At 43.8% G+C, this 17,888-nt stretch overlaps 1 protein-coding gene across 1 annotated transcript in view; it reads right to left on the bottom strand.

The window, feature by feature from the left end:
- LOC144819673 (NACHT, LRR and PYD domains-containing protein 12-like) overlaps positions 1–17,888 on the bottom strand; it is a 778,723-nt gene that overhangs the window by 278,358 nt on the left and 482,477 nt on the right. The window contains exon 4 of the mRNA XM_078677475.1: positions 3,067–3,153. Within this exon, the coding sequence (XP_078533601.1) occupies positions 3,067–3,153 (87 nt within the window). The remainder of the gene's footprint in view (positions 1–3,066; positions 3,154–17,888) is intronic.

Below are 17,888 nucleotides of genomic sequence, written 5' to 3'. Positions count from 1 at the left end.
GTTTTCCTTAATGGAAAACGGGATGCATTTAAAAAATAAAAATGAAACTTTTCAGTTTCATTTTTTAAGGACAGACAGGTTCCTGGGATCACTGCCTGCCCTTAAAAAATATTTACACATTACCACCCTTCATAGAAGGGTGGTAAACTGCAAGCATTTTGCGACCGCCATTGTGGTCGCAAAACAGTCATACATAGGTTTTGGAGTTGCTATTAGGAAGGGATGCCCTTGGAACGCCCCTTCCATATAGTGAATCGCTAACCCTATTTTGCCAGTCGCTAATTGATTAGCGACTCATAAAATAGGGGTGGCACATTGGCCACACGTTTTATGCGGTTGCAAACAGGCCTTAAAGCCCTTTGCGACTGCAAAAAACTGTCGTACATCTGGCCCTTAGTTTTTTGAGAGGTTGCTCTGAAGGTAGTATGTTGAAACCATGTAATGGCTTCCAGCAGGTGCATCGAAATAAATCACTGCATACCCAAAACTAATCATTAAAACCCCATTGAAACGAAATAACTACAACAGAAACCCAATAGCAGTCCTAAGACTGTCACTTTAGCCTTATACGTGTACCAAAGAAACTGCTCCTGCATTTCCGTCTCTTAATGATGTTAACTTACAGAGTAAACCTTGGTTTCCTCAAACCTCACTGGTATAAGAAATTTAAGTTTAAAGGAGAGTTGTTGGTCATCCATTTAGAGTGCATTAGTATTGTGGCCTCAGAGCACCAATGGTAAATTATCTAAAAAAATTGTTAAAATTGAGGCCAAGTAACTGATGACTACCATTGGACCTCGGGAAAATGACTCACGAATGACAACCCGCATTACAACAGTGCAATTTCACTCAGACTGTATACAGAAGATTTAGGTAAAAAACAGTATTCACAGAGTAAGCAAATGATAGGGGGGAAACGAAAAGTTATTTCCAACGTGGAATTATGACAACATAGAGATAGTAGACCAACGTCCTACTTAGTGTTGCTCGTCATTATGTATCCTACAACTAAGCATGGAGCAATGTACATGGCCTTCATGAACTACAAATGGCACTCAGAACCTTTGGAAGAGGACATTTTGGTCAGTCACTGCATATAAGGGTGCCATATAGTATTGTTCAATTTAGGTGTTACAGTGCAGTGATGTTTGCTATGTCCGTGTGTTTTAGAAATTAATGAATAAATCACTGAATCGGTCGTTGGACAGCCACATTTATGCCGGATTGTGAAGATAACCAGAGACTTCGTAAATAAGTTTCATTCAGATAATAAGCGACATCTGCTGCCTTTGGAGTTGATAATTGTCAAGAGTAATATTTGGTACTCATTACTCATTGCACGTGGAGGAAGAGCCTTGGTACTGATTCTATTCATAAGCAATGTTATAACCTGACCGAGGGTCAGTGGTCAGGATGTCACCAGTGAAGGGGTGTCACTATATTTTTGCTTCTTTAGTCCTCCGAAGGGTATCCCACAGGAAATGAAAGAGCATTCTAAAAGCAGTCACGATGAGTGTATAAACGCACCGGGTGGTTTATGTCTTAATAGGGGAAAAGCCCATGATAAATCCAATTAAAATCAGATCTCTGTTATGCGGCTGAGGTAGGACTGAACTTTGATGGAGGTCATTTGAAATAGAAGATTTTTCACCTTCATTTACTAGTGATCCTATATTAGGACATTGCAGTGTATATAACATATGCTCCCAAAGGAGGCCATTCAGCGTCTGTGCCCACTAGGAACAGCATTAGGCTGTGTCGCTTCCCTACCTGATGTCGCTGTGCATAACGCTATCATCTCTCAGTTCAAGGAAGCCTACAATTTACATTGCTATGAAACTGTATTATATTAGTGATTCGAAAAGTAGTGGTGTATTATCTGATCTATTCTCAGCTTGGGCATTACTTCCTAATGTTAGATGCTTGTAAGGCATTTAAATGTCCATATCATCTAGGTCTCTCACACTTAGCTTGCATGGTCCTCTGATAACAACAGCAGCAAAAGGCACAGCGATCTCATAAAAATCTTCTACAGGGGCAACACTCGGACTCTACCCAGAGGAGGATGGGCTAACCCAATGAAGTGGTTACCACTCAGAATTACCTTTCAGCATCCTCCTTGGGCCTGCTCCTCTTCGAAAGGTTTCCAAAGCACAGTGGAAAAGTATCTGTCAGTGGGTGGACTCGCTTGCCTCAAGATAGCCCTTTTTTAGGGATAAGTGCGCTATAAAATTGTACAAAGTAAAGTAACTAAGGTTATATGAAACAGAGCAATAAAGAGTTAAAGGGCCCTGTCATAGCACCACAACAGAAGGCCAGTTAGATATCGGCACTACCTCTAAAGCTAATCTTCCAGTGCAGTGAGAATATTAGTACAATCAGTAGATGCAGTACTTTCTATGGCTTTAGAGTTCTCTCTATATATAAATCGGTACCTTGTCTTAAAAAAAAACGTTTCTCGGCTTCCCTTGCAGTTATGGACAGCACATTATCACCTTGTTTGACAGGGTAAATGGGTACGTTTGACATGCATTGTTTCCACTTTACAAAACCAGTAAAACTGTTTTGTTTTTTCAGCTCAGCGAAAAGGGTAGAAATATGTGGGAACACGGACACTTCCCATTCCCCCCCAAAAAACAGGGCATAACAAGGAGTATAACAACTCATCCCACTCTATCGCTCGATGTTTCGTGCGCTTTTTTCAAACATGGCTTTATCCAAGGTATATCCAAGTACTTTGGGCATACACTTTATTCAGCTTGAAAAACCACATGTGATTCAACAAAAAACGTTATAGTATTTTAAGAAACATTCACCTTTGCACGACTGTTACATCGCAGAACTCACACATTTTGATGATTTACGGAAACAAAGCTGAACACTGGACAATGGCAATCTTTCCAGCAAAGTCTTGCCAAAGTAACATATTTAAGACTTGGAGGGGTGGGGGCTGAGAAGAGAAGCTCAAGTTCTAAAAAATACAGGGTTAGCGGCATAAACCTGGGCTACTAGCCTCCAAGTTGTCTATATATAAGAAGCAGAAATTAAAATAATCCAGAATCCTACCCCAGCACTTGTAGTTTACACCGCGGAGAGCCCAGGACGCTGCAGAGGACGTTTACTGCTTCCATGTCGAAGTCATTTTCACCCAGCCTGTGATAATGGCATGAAATTAACGAGTTAGTTTATAAATCCGAAGTGAACATTACATAATCAATAAAGCAATACGGCGTTGCTGGCTGTCTGTTGTGCTTTGCAGGAACACAGCTCTCCCACCCACTCCCACTGCGATCGTTTGGTTCATCTCCCATCGACGCGCGCGCTGACGCCCACGCGGCGCTCGCGCCGCTCCTACACAGGCCCGGGGATTACTGGAGCCGCGGCTGCTATTTATCGAGGCATCAGAGAGGATCCATCCCTCGTCTGCTCGGCGGGCACGCGGCGCAGCAGGACAGGTCACGCGGCTTTCCCTCTAACGCCAACAGGGAGCATGAGGGGCTGTGCCTTAGGGGCACTATTTGAGATGGGCTTCCCTATTAGAAACGTGAACCGAGAACCTATCTCTGTTCACCAACAGAATATACTGGGAATCAGTTTTTTACCATCTTCTAGCACAGTGTGGAAAATAAGCGTTTTCCGAAATTACACCAGTATTTGTTTAAGCTGCCCGTTTATAAATTCTGCCATATCAATTAGAGTTCAAAAACAATACAGGAAGAACTAATGGCAGACAGTGCGTTGCAAAAAAACATAGGAAAAGAAACTGTATCTTGAATACTTTTGGAACAACATGTGAAAGTACAATTTTGAAACCACTATGGTCACGGAACACCCGTTTCCTTTCAGGAGCCTCCATTTCCTTCCAGTCTGGACCAAGGCCTCGGAATCCACATCTCAACATTCTAAGGCTATATAGAGCGGACATGAAAAATATAAGACGACGATGATGATAAACGTACAATAACAAAAATCTGTATCAATGAAAACACGGTCGTACTTGGCGAATGATAAAATCGGTGATAGCAATTAGCTGCCAGCAGGGCACAAGTCCTAAAAAAAAGAAGTGGGGGGACGCGGTCACCGGAAGTGACGTCACGACAAGAAATGACGTCACGAAAGCTGGCTCCGATCTCGTCCCAGAGAGGCCAAAAAGGTGAAGTCCAGCTGTTTGGCAGGGGGGATGGCGTCCACCCTGTAAAATAATTGGCGGGACGCCGTCCACCCGCGTGGTACCCCGACTCGAGCCCTGGCTGCCAGTAAAGAACGACTGTTACCAATACGTCTGGCTTGAATGCGTGAATCAGGCGCGCAACACCCATTGGGCTCACGGGGCTTCAGCCCCCCCCCCCCATCGTGCCTGTCAGTCCGGGCAGAGACAGCTTCGCGGGCTGGCGAGCATGTAATTGCAGCCGCTCCCGAGTACTTAACAGGTCTTTAAAAGACCATTTAGTTGTAAATGAGGCTTTTGTTGTGTGGTCACCCCTTCTCACAGCCACTTTGTCCGTGGTTGGAAGAATTAGCCCCCCTGAAATATTTTCAGCCCCCCCCCCGAAATTTGGCTCTAGTTGTCCGCCTGGCGTGAATGCATGCCAACTGCATTTGCGCACGCCTATATTTCCATGAGTTACCATATTAAAGTCAGACCCGCTGGCTTGAACAACGCAAGATGTGCTGAAAACAGCTTGCCTGTGGGCCCTTATGCATTGTGTGTCTGTGTGTGCTTGTGTATGTTATCATATGTGCTCATATGCGTGACTCGCACACAGTTGCTGATTGAAACATTAAAAAAGCCTTGCATGATACGCATCACAGCCAACTTCTACACTGGGGGAACCCTTGTATGCTGACCATCAAGGTCCCTCAACAATTTCGCCAGCAACATCACAGACTTCGTTCCGACCCTTTTCATCACCAGCACCTTCATCCTCCTTTGAGACCTTAACTTTCACCTGGAAGACTGCACCAACTCAAACTCTATGGCCCTTCTAGAAAACCTCAGAAACCTCCCTTCACCCAGCATGTAACCAAACCTACCTACACAGCCGAACACCTATTGAAAAGGTTCCATGTTTAAATATCGATGTAAAAAAATATAGTTTACAAAAATATCGATGTCAAAATATGGAATACAAAAATATCAACTCCCTATACTTAAACAGGTACGTACAATAATATTGAATAAAAAAATATTGAAGTAAAAATATAGATGTAAAAAATATCGATTTAAAATATATATATAACTTACACAAAATATATTAAATAATATTAATATTTTTAACAAAATAAATTACATTTAATATATATTTTAACTAAATATAACAAATAAACGTAACTAAAAAAATATAAACACACAAAAATGTGTACATATACATATATTTACTTAAATACATTTTATTAACTATTGTCTTTATTTAACTTATAAACTTTTTTAAATTATATAAAAATAAAATATATATATATATATATATATATATATATATATATATATATATATATATATATATATATATATATATATATCAATAATTTAAAATAAAATAAAACATCCTATAATTAATTAACACATTAAACTATTAAAAAAAAAATTAAACATACATTTCACAACACAATAATTACAATAACAGGAAAAAATGTTGGATAGCGGAAGGGTAAAAATTACTATTTCCCCTCCAGTGAGAGCAACAGCAGGGAAAGTGCTGGATAGCGGAGGGGGAAACATTACTATTCCCACTTCAGTAAGTACAAAAGCAGGGAAAGTGTTGGCTAGCGGAGGGGTAAAAATTACTATTCCCACTCCAGTGAGTGCAACAGTAGGGAAAGTGTTGGATAGCGGAGGGGTAAAAATTACTATTCCCACTCCAGTGAGCGAAAAGCAGGGAAAGTGTTGGATAGCGGAGGGGTAAAAACACAACACACACATAAAATTAATTAAACAATTTCCATAATAAATTAATTTAAATTAATTAACAAATACATTAATGCACACATTTAACTCAATAACAATAAACTATTGAACGCATTTCATATAATTAAATGACTTCCCACCCTTTACCCCTATAAACCCACAACCCGCTACAGAACTAAAAACGCAAATTTCAATGTAAGTTTTTTTATGAACTACTATAAATAATATCTATGTCATTAAATTACTTCCCACCCTATTCCCCTATAAACCCACAACCCGCTACAGAACTAAAAATGCAAAATTGTATCAAAAAAAATATTAACTACTAAAATTTTAACACATATACTAAAAATACAAACAATTCTCATACAAAATACTAAAATATATAACATTAATAATAAATCAATATTTTTAACAACTATAATTTTGTAAACGATATTTAACACTTCGATATTTTTGCAATCGATATTACTTACCTAACAATCGATATTCTTGACCACGATATTTTTTCCATCGATATTTCTATCCCACGATATTTTACCTCAATATTTCTGTACATCGATATTTATACATCGATATTCTAGCTCTGTACCATTGAACACAATTTTTTCCTCAATCAGCAACATCACAGTCGACAATTATGACCTGGACCATGCCCTTGTTAGTTTCAGGATACCTGTACCCACCACCACAGATCTACCACCGCTGGACCTGTGCATCACAGCTAGAAATGCATAACAGAAGATGACTGGGCTTTCACACTCTGTGTTCACCAGCCATTGCACACCAGCAATCTGCCAAAAACCATCAAGAACCGCAATAGCTGTATCACTGCATGCTCCGACACCCTGGCTCTCCATAAGCACAACCCTACAGCAAGAGGCCGACCACAGGCCAACTGTTACACAGAGGAACTTAGGTTGACGAGATGCCACTGCAAGCAAGTAGAGTGCAAAGGGAGAACAAGTCAAGACACAACAGATAAAGACATCTTCAAATCAGCTGTGAGATGCTAACACCAGCAGATACAGAACACCAAGCGCACAGCTTTTGCAGACGCATCAATGCTGAATAAACAACAGCAAGGAAGTATTCGCTATCATCAAAGATTTCACCTCCTGCTGCCTTCAGAAATATTGCACGACTTTTGCAACAACCTCTCTGAATTATTAAGTAATATAATCATCTCCGTCACTGGCAACTTTGACCATCAACAGGATCCCATTACGGTTGCCACTCAACTTCACATCATGGCCGAAGAAAGAAGCCAGACTTCATGGCCCACCGTCCCCACAGTCAAAACTGTTGCCACAATGAAAACCATCTACTCGGCCCCCCCAACTAAACCTTCACGAAGGAATCCAACTGTTCTTTGAAGCACTAACACCCATCCTCAACCTCTCCATCGACTCAGTAACATCCCCAGACACTTGGAAACATGCCACTGTCACGCCCCTGCTCAAGAAACCATTAGCTTACCCAGTAACACCGTCTAAAATTAGACCCATCTCTCCCCACTATACCCAGCCAAGGTCTAAGAGAAACTGATCCGCTAAAGCCTCACCGGCCATCTTAGCAATCACCCCTTCCTTGACGTCATGCAGTCTGGATTCAGGCCCGACCACAGTATAGAAAGAACACTCATCGTTGCCACAAACTACATCTACATGATTTTTGACAGGGGAAGCACAGCAGCCCTGATTCTCTTAGACCTCTCTGCAGCATTTGACATGGTCTCACACCCCATCCTCATTAGGTGCCTGCACATGATTGTCATCCAATGACCCGCTCTCTGCTGCATTTGTGCTCCTTTTTAATGGATAGAACACAAGCTGTCAGTTTGGCACCTTATTCTTCAAAAGCCTGCAAACTCACTTGTGCAGTGGCTCAAGGTTCATCGCTCAGCCCCTGCCCTCATCAACGCATACATGATCTCTCTGACCAACGTCATCATTGCACACATCAACATCCTTTTCTGCGTCAATGACAAACAATAAGGCATTGTATAACAATACAATCCTGTGCTGGGCAAAGGAGAAATAATAAAATGCGTAACAATACAATTACAACCCGGTACCTTGCAATGGGAGAAATAATGGGTAAACAACTTTTACCGCAAAACTTTTTCCCCGCAGGGATTCACAACGCGGTCGTTACAACAACCGTGTTGTGAATCCGCATTCCATTACTCCGCAAGTCGTAACAACGACTTGTGGAGTGAAGGGGAGGTGTTGGATTTAAAATCCAACACCGTCCCTAGTGTTCGCACAGACTGGAATTGGAATAGTAATTATACTATTCCGACATCCAGTGCCCCCCCTCTGCAAGTCGTTGTTCCGACTTGAGGAGTAATAGGATTCGAAATCACAACGCAGTCGTTGTAACGACCGCGTTGTGATTCCCTGCAGGGAAAAAGGCTGCAGGATTTCAACACATATTCGAAATAATGCAATGCATACCTCTACAATCATGTACTGCGCAATGAAGGAATAATGCAATGCGTCACACCCCAGTCACGTACTTTGCAATGAAGAAATAATGCAATGTGCTCCTCTATAATCATGTACTTTGCAATTAAGGAATAATGCAATGTGTAGCTACAATCATGTACTTTGCAATGAAGAAATAATGCAATGCGGGCCTCTACAATCTTGTACTTTGCAATGGAGAAATAACGCAATGCGTAGGGCTACAATCATGTACTTCATTATGCAGAAATAATGTCAGGCATCATAAGACAGTCCGGCAGTTCGTTAGCAGCAACATTGGCAATGTGTATTACGACAATCAGCCTCTTCAATAACAGTAGCCCTCCACACGTATCAACGATGACATAAATTACAGCTTCTCACTCTGGCCCCGGTTCTGCCACTCCTTTGGTCAGTACGTGCCCCAATCTGAGCCGAAGCAAAGGCTCACGTCGCCGGAAGGACTGAGAGGCCGAGAGAGTGTCCCTCCGTACGTTCACCACAGCATCCCCCGGGTCTCCTCTGGTACAAAGCCACACACACAACCCTGATGGGACTTCACGTCGACTCTGAGTGCACGTTCACCAGGCACTCCTTCCTGCGGTCTCAGTTGGTCCCAAGACACGCACACCACGCTGAAAACTCACTTTCTTCCAGTGCACACGATGATCAGACAATCACCTCCACAGTCCCAGGTTGCACCAAAGCACACACACTGCTTCACTGAGACTTACTCCAACTCTGGTGCCCCGATATTCAGGCGCTCTTCACCAATGCCTTCGGCCACACAATGACTCGCTCACCGTGTCCGAGCCTCACTTCTCGTACGGTGCACTCGATGGCCAGGCGCTCTTCACCTGCGCCTCCGGTGCACTCAGACACGCACTCTGCACATCCAAGACTCACTCCACTTCCGATACACACGTTGACCAGGCACTCCTCACCAACACCTCCTGTGCACCACGACACGCACCTTGATCGTCTGAGACTCCCTTCACCTCTGGTGCCCACGCCGACCAGGCGCTCCTCACCAGTGCCTGCGGTGCACCACAACACACACCCAGCGTGTCCGGGTCTCACTTCTCCTCCGTGTGTCCAAGATCACAGGGCACACCTTCCGAGGGTCTCAAGCTGCCACAACACGCGCCCACCGTGTCCCTTGAAACTTCTCCGGAAACTTTTATGTTCCTGTATTTCCAAACAGGGAGCCAGCTCACCTCGGGCCCTTGGGGTAACAAGACACAGCACAAAGCACAGTCTTCTTCAAGTAGGAGGACCTAGTGCACACAGCACAGTCCCAACAGCCTCTTCCTTGGTTAAACAGCAAACTGCAGACCAGCCCCAGGTCACGAAGCAAGGGTTTGTGCTTCCCAGCAATCCTTCAGTTGTTTCTTACTTAGCAGAGTTTCCTCTTGACCACAGAATGAGTCTAAGCCTTTTCAGTCTCAATCCATTTATATTCCAACGTTCAGGGGCCTCAGCTCTCATTATTATACCCCTAAATGTCTTTAAAGTTCGTTGTGCTCAGGGGTCCATGACCTCTGCCTAAATCAGTTCTGGGTGTCTCCCTTTCAGTGTCACCTTTCTCCCTTTGATACTGGGGGTCTGGATCCTTAATCACTCAGCAGGAGACAGGTCAATTGTTTTATAGCAGCAACCCAGGCCTCTTCACCTCCCGGGGCTTCTCCTCAGCTACTCTTCAGATGCAGGTCAGCCTGGTGCCATCTCAACCCCTCCCTGGGTCAAGACCTCCCCCAGCTCCTCCCACCTCTCAGATCTAGACAGCCAATCCACATTCAGCAGAGACATACAGAAATGCTTAAGGCACAAAACCTAGCCACTTTCTAAAAAAGTGGTTTCTGAACACACAGTGACAAAACCACTTTCATAGAAAGATGTGTTATGACACTGTGAGTTCATACATACTAAACGTCACATCCCCATTTTAAACTTATGGGAAACTAGGCTAACAAACACAATACCCAGCCTCCTCCATTCTGTCCTATGGGCAGAATGGCCTTTCACCAGTGAAAAACAAAATGGAGTGTTTCTCACTGTCAAGACATAGCGCACACCTCAGTATATGTCCTGCCTTTTAGTTACACTGCACCCTGCCTAGGGGTTACCTGGGAACTACCACAGGGGTGCCCACTGTGTGCACAAAAGGGAAAGTAAGGCCTGACAAGTGGTTGCACTTGTCAGGACAACAAGCTAACTTAGCAAACTGTGTGCAGGCCCTACATTGCAGGCCTGACTTCCCTTCTCCATGCACCTTTGCATTACTAGCCCTGGCACACACAGTGCACATCACTAGGGACATTACTAGTAAGGCAAACATACCAATCATGGCCAACCAATTACCATTACACTTTACACAGAGAACACTTGTACTTTGACAATGATCAGCAGTGGCAAAGTACCCATAGCATCTAAATTGGCAACTCTATGGAACTTTAGCCAAAAAGGCCAAGTCCTACAACACCACACTTCAATGAGCTCCACTGGCTTCCTATATACAGGAGCTCATTTCAAACTCCTCACACATATTAACTTAGGCACCACCTGCCTGAACAGTCGTATCCACCAAACACCGACACCTCCACTCAGCAGGACTCCTACTCATACACATCCCATGCATACACAGACACAGATCAGGAAGGATGGGCATTCTCTTACATCGCTCCTAAAGGGTAGATCGACCTCCCGCTCCACTTCAGAGCCTCCGCCTCTCTTCTTGTATTCTGCCAGAAGCTGAAAACCTGACTTTTCAAATAACTAACCTACTCAATTCAAACCTGCTTATTTGCAGATTACCTTAGCTAGTGATAGTGCACTCTACAAATACACATAACATATGTCATGCATTACAATACATGCACTCCATATAGAGCAGAATGATACATCAAGTTGCCAGTAGGAGGTGAAACAGAAATACACTTATGGTGGAGCCGAAGCCCGATCTATGTATATTTTAAAGACTTGGTAACAATAGCTATTGCAGACAGCTGAGCTTTCAAGCCAGACCTAAAACTGTGACATTTCCTACTATACATCACTTTGTACAATCAGCTTTGTTTATCTTGCAGTTCCAGGGTAGCAACTATCTTTTAAGACACCCAGTAGCTCCACACAACTCACCCAGCTCCCACCTGCATTATGGTATCCAGCGCACAGCTAGCTGCATAAGAGCACAATCATGTTCTCCTCACTCTTCACAAGGAAGGGGTTCATGTGACACTGATCTGCCAGATCTTTACTAATTCTCAGGGCAACCAAGATGGATAGGGGCTCACACACAGAGAATGTTGGCATCCCACAAAGCGTGGATCCCAGTAACACACCAGTGTCATTTCTGAAAGCTCCATCAACCTTATGAATCCCTGGTGTAGAAGAGGCCAATAGTTAGGATGGGTGACAGAAAAGAGGACTCATGTAAAAATAAAAAGCAGTCGCCATATTGACACTGATGTTAGGTAGCCCATGCCCCGACCCCCCCCACAAGAACAACATAGAACACCAATATATAACACTCCACCCGAAGAAAGAGAGGTCCAGAGTAGACATTCATCTCCTTGGCTGAAGAATGCCTTTCAAAGGGCCTAGCTGTCAAGCTGGTGGTCATATTGGGAACATTAATGCTATATATCAACCTCAATGCTGTTTTTCTCTTCCTGCGCATCGATTAATCTGTCCAGATAAGGGTCTGTGTCCTATGCTGATCCTCTGTGGACCTGGAGGCCTACTTTGTGTTTCCTGTCTACAAGTCCAAAGGACGACTAGGAAGAAGGCACTCCCTGGCACTGTGCTGCAACTACTACCACTGTACCCATTGCTGCGCACCCTCCCCGTCTACAAACCTAACCCTGCCATCTTCCCTCCTTCAACACATGATGATACATCTGGATGCAGATCATCTATACTGGGTGTCTCCAACAAGTTGATTGCGAGCAACCAGTAGCTCGAGAAAACGTTTAATGTTGCTCCCAGACATGAGTTAATTTTTAACTTAGAACTACATTAAATAAGTGTTCGTTTTTCCTTTTAAGGTTAAGGAAAAGCTATGTTTATTTTATGTTATCAAGCTGCAAATAGCAGAGCCTGATACTGAGAAGTGCTCCATTCAGAATTATATCCAAAATGGGTCACAGAGGTTCAGAATTGAAGCACTGGGGTATTTAACTCTTAAATAAAAGTCGTTCTCAACTCAGTATTGGAGCATGAGAACAAAATTATGTTTCTGAATGCTTCAAAATTAGAGAAATTAAAATGAAGAGTAACCTTAATGATTAGTTAACCCATTATTTTAATTGTCTCCCTTATTAAAGTGTCTGCATTTACAAACAGCAGGCATCTTGCTTCCAGTAGCTGGGAGACACAGTGCAATATATATATATTTTTAAATACATTCACTTTTTTTAAATGGGAGAAAGTTAAAGGGAAACAAAATTGATGAAACAGTGTCTTAATGTTTTTCTCCACTTTAAATTAAGCCAATTGAGTCCTAATGTATTGTGAAGCATCTTTCTTCACTTCAAAGTCCTCACATTTAAACAAATTACTGTATTTCCTGTTATAAATATGGCACCCTATCTACTGGCCACTGGGAGTAAAATGACTGCTGTTTGTAGAGACACTTTGATATGGGAGAAACTTAAAATGATGAGTTCTATGTAACAAGCATAAACATAAAGTTAACTTTTCAGTTGAATTTTCACCCATTTCAAAGTGTCGCTTTTACACACAGCAGACATCTTGCTCCCAGTGACTAGTAGACACGCTGTCATATTTATAAGTGAAAAATACAGCCATTTTTTTTAAATGTGAGAAATTTAAAGTGCAGAAAAATGTTTCTTGTTATGAACATTGTTGCAGAACATTTTTATGCACTTTAAATTTCTGCCATTTAAAAAAAACATTTTCAAATGTTTGTGCTGTACATGTAACAGTGCCACAAGTACATATGACACAGGCTCTCAGTCACCAATGCACATATATCCTATTAATTCACATACATGTTCTTACATCCCCACAGACCATATACGTACTGACACACATGGCCGCCCTATTATAATACCCCTAATCACACTATTTTGGTCAAATCATAGTATCAGGCTCCATTGACATTAGGTTTGAAGTCAATGAAGCTGGGCGAGGGGCTATCTGGTAACAATACGCAAGTTACTTGGCCTTCAGTAGCTCACAACGATTTTCACTCATCAGAAGTAGCTTTAATAACAGAAAAGGTTGGGAACCCCTTATCGAGAGACTTTTGGAGTCCTTCCTGTTTCACCATGAAGGGTCAACGAGAAAGCACTTTACCTTTGCTATCCACAGAGAAACTGGCAATCAGCCCTTTCAGAGATCCCAAGTTTCAAAGACTACTAACTCTATGGGTTTTTAGCTAGGACAGCACTGGGATTCTAAAATGGTGTTCGAAAACATTTCAATACCAGCTGCAAATTATAATCAACAGACCTTGAGGACTTAGAATTTTCATCGCCCGAGAAAATTTAGGAAGAAAATAAGAACTAAGCAGCACTTTGAAGGATGGTTTTTAAAATATCAATTCAAAAGAGCAATAGATTTTACAGACATTTTGAAGGGGTGTAAGGAAATGTTCCAATACTGGAGGTTTTGCCAGAGTGCCAATGAGCAATCTGTCTCATTAAACCATTCAGGTACTGCTAAAGAAATTGTCTGCTATACATAAAGTACGGAGTGTATACCATACATATTTCCGATGTATCAAATCACTGCTCTGTTGGTGCATTAGGACTCACTGGGAAACACCAGCAAAATCTTTTGCCAAGAGAAGTACCACTTTTAAATACTGTAACATAGCTTAATACTTGCTGCTATGCAGTTTTTCATGCAATTGATGGACAGAATCCTGCACAATGTCAAACATTCACCCCAGTACAGTGATCTGGGCCTAACTCCATTGTATTTTTTGCTCCCCATGCCATTCCAGTTGAGACCAAGCCATATGCAAATCAGTCTTGACCCTGTTCCCCATGGGAACAGTCAAGCCCGAACTGCCAGGCCAGGTCCTCCCTGGACTGGAAACAAGCATTTTGGGACCGGTTTCAGAGCATCACCCCTCTTCAGCCAGGCTAGTCTGACTCCAGTGGCATGGAGAGCACAGCAGCAGTTTTTGTGCACCCTAAAAGCAAGGCGTGAGCGTTGCACATTCAGAAAGATTTCTATCCGAAAAAATCCTTTTAGCACTAAGCAATTGTTGCACTGAAAACCTAATTCACAGATGACAGGCGCTGATTATGAACTGTGTGGAAAACAAGGAGTATTTCCTGCATCTAGTAAAAAAAAAAAAATACACCATTTGGTGGGATATCGACTTTTTTAAGGTCGTACCTAGCGGCAGCGCACATGTACTGCTTGCTCTGCGAGGCATGTTCAGTAGAGTATGCTGTGGAAGCCTCGCCTGCTCTCTGCACATATTTATCATTGGCTGGTGTCATTGTCCTTGGTAAATGCTGGCTTCCGATTCATTATGAGGCTTGTTAGTCCCTACTTGTTACCACCTTGTGGCCATTTGTTACCGCCCATAACGACTGGACCTTTTATTTGGCTTTTTACACGGTCTCCGTTTTAAGTCTGTGAGCACTATTTTGTTTTGTAACTTACTAATGAGGACAATAGCGGCTGCTTCCTGCATTTGCAGCGTGCCCACACAGGACAATGGCGGCCGCTTTTTTTTAGACTTTATTACTTTTGGGATGAATTGCATGCTGAGCGCGGTGCCTAGTTTAGGGACACCACACTCAGTTTCATTTTTTTTATTTTTAACTACAATGATTAGCATGGCGCTTGTTTCAGGGACACCGTGCTTTGTTTCATTTTTTTGTTTTTTCACTTTATGGGTGAGCGCAGCGCCCCCTTCACGGACACCATGCTCTGTTTGTTTAATTATTTTTCTAACTTTAAAACTGATCACGGTGCCCGCTTCAAGGATACCGTGCTCAGTGTTAAATTAAAGGAAAAAAAAGAAACCGAGCGCAGTGTCCTTGAAGTGGCGCCACACTCAGTTTGAAACTTAAACATGCATTTGCAATGCAGTTGGTCTTGCATTTACGCAAGTTAAGCTATTGGCATTGTAAATGACAATGCCTTTTATTTATAAAAGGCATTGTCATTTACAATGCCATTAGTTTAAACTCGCGTATATGCGAGACCTATTGCATTGCAAATGCTTGTTTGCATAGCTCTTTTGTTGTTTTTTGACAATACAGTTACAGAGACATAGAGTTTCGAAAATAACAACAAAAAGAGAACAAATTGTTGCACAGGCAATCAGGATATCATTTTGGATTAAACATTGTTGGTTTCCATGAAAACACATCTTTCAAGAAGGTATTTTTTCTACACTGTACTTGGAGTGTGCCGATTTCTCTGCATTCGCTGAGTCGTGTATCAGTGCTTTAGCAGCTTAGTTGCATCGAAGCTGTAAGCGGGGTCTCTATCAGTAGTTTTAAGATGTGCACAGTGGTCTGATGTCTGGTCTATGTGGACAGCAAGGTGTTTAAACTCCTCCAAACCCGCAGTATTGGCAGCCGCCCCTCGCCCTTTAAATAGATAATTTCTGAGAATTGCCCCCTCCAGTTCTGCCCAGTAAATTATTGAGCATGACCACACTATATAGTGTAAATTCATCTCTGGGCTCTTAGGGCACACTGATGCTACGGTGGGTGTATTTTGGCGAACCTTTTGGGTATAAGGTGTGTGCTGTGCAGAAAGTTAAAATGTTGATATTTGAGTTTTGCATCCCTGGAGACTTTAGGGGAATTGTACAGGATAACCTTCAAACATATTTTGTTTGACATATCTGCTGCCTCTTTGTCCTGTGCTTGGATAGATCTGCTTTGGTTTTGTCCACCAGGGAATTATGTAAGTGTGTCAGCGCTCTTTCCATTTACCCATAAGACCATTAATTGCAGCATTCTGCGAGTTCTGCTAAGTCACTTCTACCTTTCAGGTATCGATTCTACTCACCTTCTGTATGCCAACAATTTCTCTTTGGTTACTTTGTTTTTACCAAGAAGATCCTGGAAAGGTGTCAGTGCGTCGGGTTCATATAAGACTGTAACTGAATTGATGCTGCTATGAGTCTAGTGTCTTTATATGTTATTGGTTATTGAAAACAGTGTACCTAACTGGGGAGCAGATAATCCATCTATCTCTTTTCTCCTGATGCCACAATGTCAACAGTTTTTTACATCTGGAACACCTGGGTTCAAGAAGCATTCAGACTATGTAGTCTGAAAAACGTCCCATTTCTTTGTTGCAGATATTGGGTACATCTAGTAATAACATTCAAAATCTGGGATGCCCAGGCAAACAGGTCCAGTCTTCCTTCTCATACAGCAAGCCAGCGAGAAGGAAGGCAGTTGTTGTAGCACAAAGTCCTCTGGAAGCAGTGTAGTCCTTCTTCTGTAACTTCCACAGGTCTAGGAGCGTCCTGAAGAGTGGTTCTGGAGATCCAGTATTTATACCTGGTGCCAGACTTTGTGTGGTGGACTGCCTGTCTTACCTCCACCTAGTTCTGAAAAGTTAATCTCCTTCACCTATCAAGGCTCAAAACTGCCTGGGGATGACTAGAGGCATAGCAGGCCTGGTGTCAGGTTTCTTTGTGTGTTCAAAAGGCAACACCAGGGGCGTGGCTTCGGCGGCAATGGAGTAGGCTGTGTCTCCGATGAGCTCCGGCGCCCCACTGCCTGTTTGAGCTATCTTGAGCGGAGTTTGGGAGCTGCTCATCATCTCCGGGACTTGGGGAGACCCCTGGCTGAGTGGGGTGCTGTGAGAGCAACGGCGGGAATCCCCGAGCGCTGCCTGCGGAGCTGTGGTGTGACGGCGGGGTCCTGGCGGGCAGTCGTGCCCGCCATCTTGATTGGGAGGCCGGCGGCCGACTCTTCCCCCCAGGCCCGGACTGCTTCTGCACAGTGACTCTCGGCTGCGATCTGGTGGGCTCCGAAAGGCGGTCCGGGCGTGAGCTTTGGTCTTGCACTGCAACGCCGGAGCCTGGTGCAACTGACAGCGGTCCCAACCGGTGGAGACCTCGGCGCCCCGAGGCTAGAACGAGCGCCGGACTTGGAGGCGGGCTCCCCCTGTGAGAGGCGGGGAAGCCCGAGGGAGCGGAGACCCTTGGAGCTGGCTTGCCTGAGGGTCGCGGCGCAGAGCGAACATCGGGCTTGGAGACGGGCTCCCCCTGTGAGAGGCGGGGAGGCCCGAGGGAGCGGAGACCCTTGATGCTGGTTTGCCTGAGGGTCGCGGCGCTGAGGAAGCGAGACAGGCCCAGAGCGCCATCACAGCCGCCATTTTGGGTACCCGTCCGACGTGGCGGACGCGAGTGGTGGTGGCATCGCCGGATCACGGAGCCCTGAGGGACCGACACGAAGGCACGAAGGCGGAGGTGAGCTGCACCTGCTGGGGGCTGCGGGAGCTGAAGCTGAACGTGGAAGGCGCCCCCTCGCCCCTGGTGTCTTTGGCGGGCTGCGGCC

This window comes from Lissotriton helveticus, chromosome 2_1 (genome assembly GCF_964261635.1).
Source record: "Lissotriton helveticus chromosome 2_1, aLisHel1.1, whole genome shotgun sequence".
NCBI lineage: Eukaryota > Metazoa > Chordata > Amphibia > Caudata > Salamandridae > Lissotriton > Lissotriton helveticus.
The sequence above is the reverse complement of the archived record's forward strand: the minus strand, read 5'-3'. Positions and strand labels throughout refer to the sequence as shown.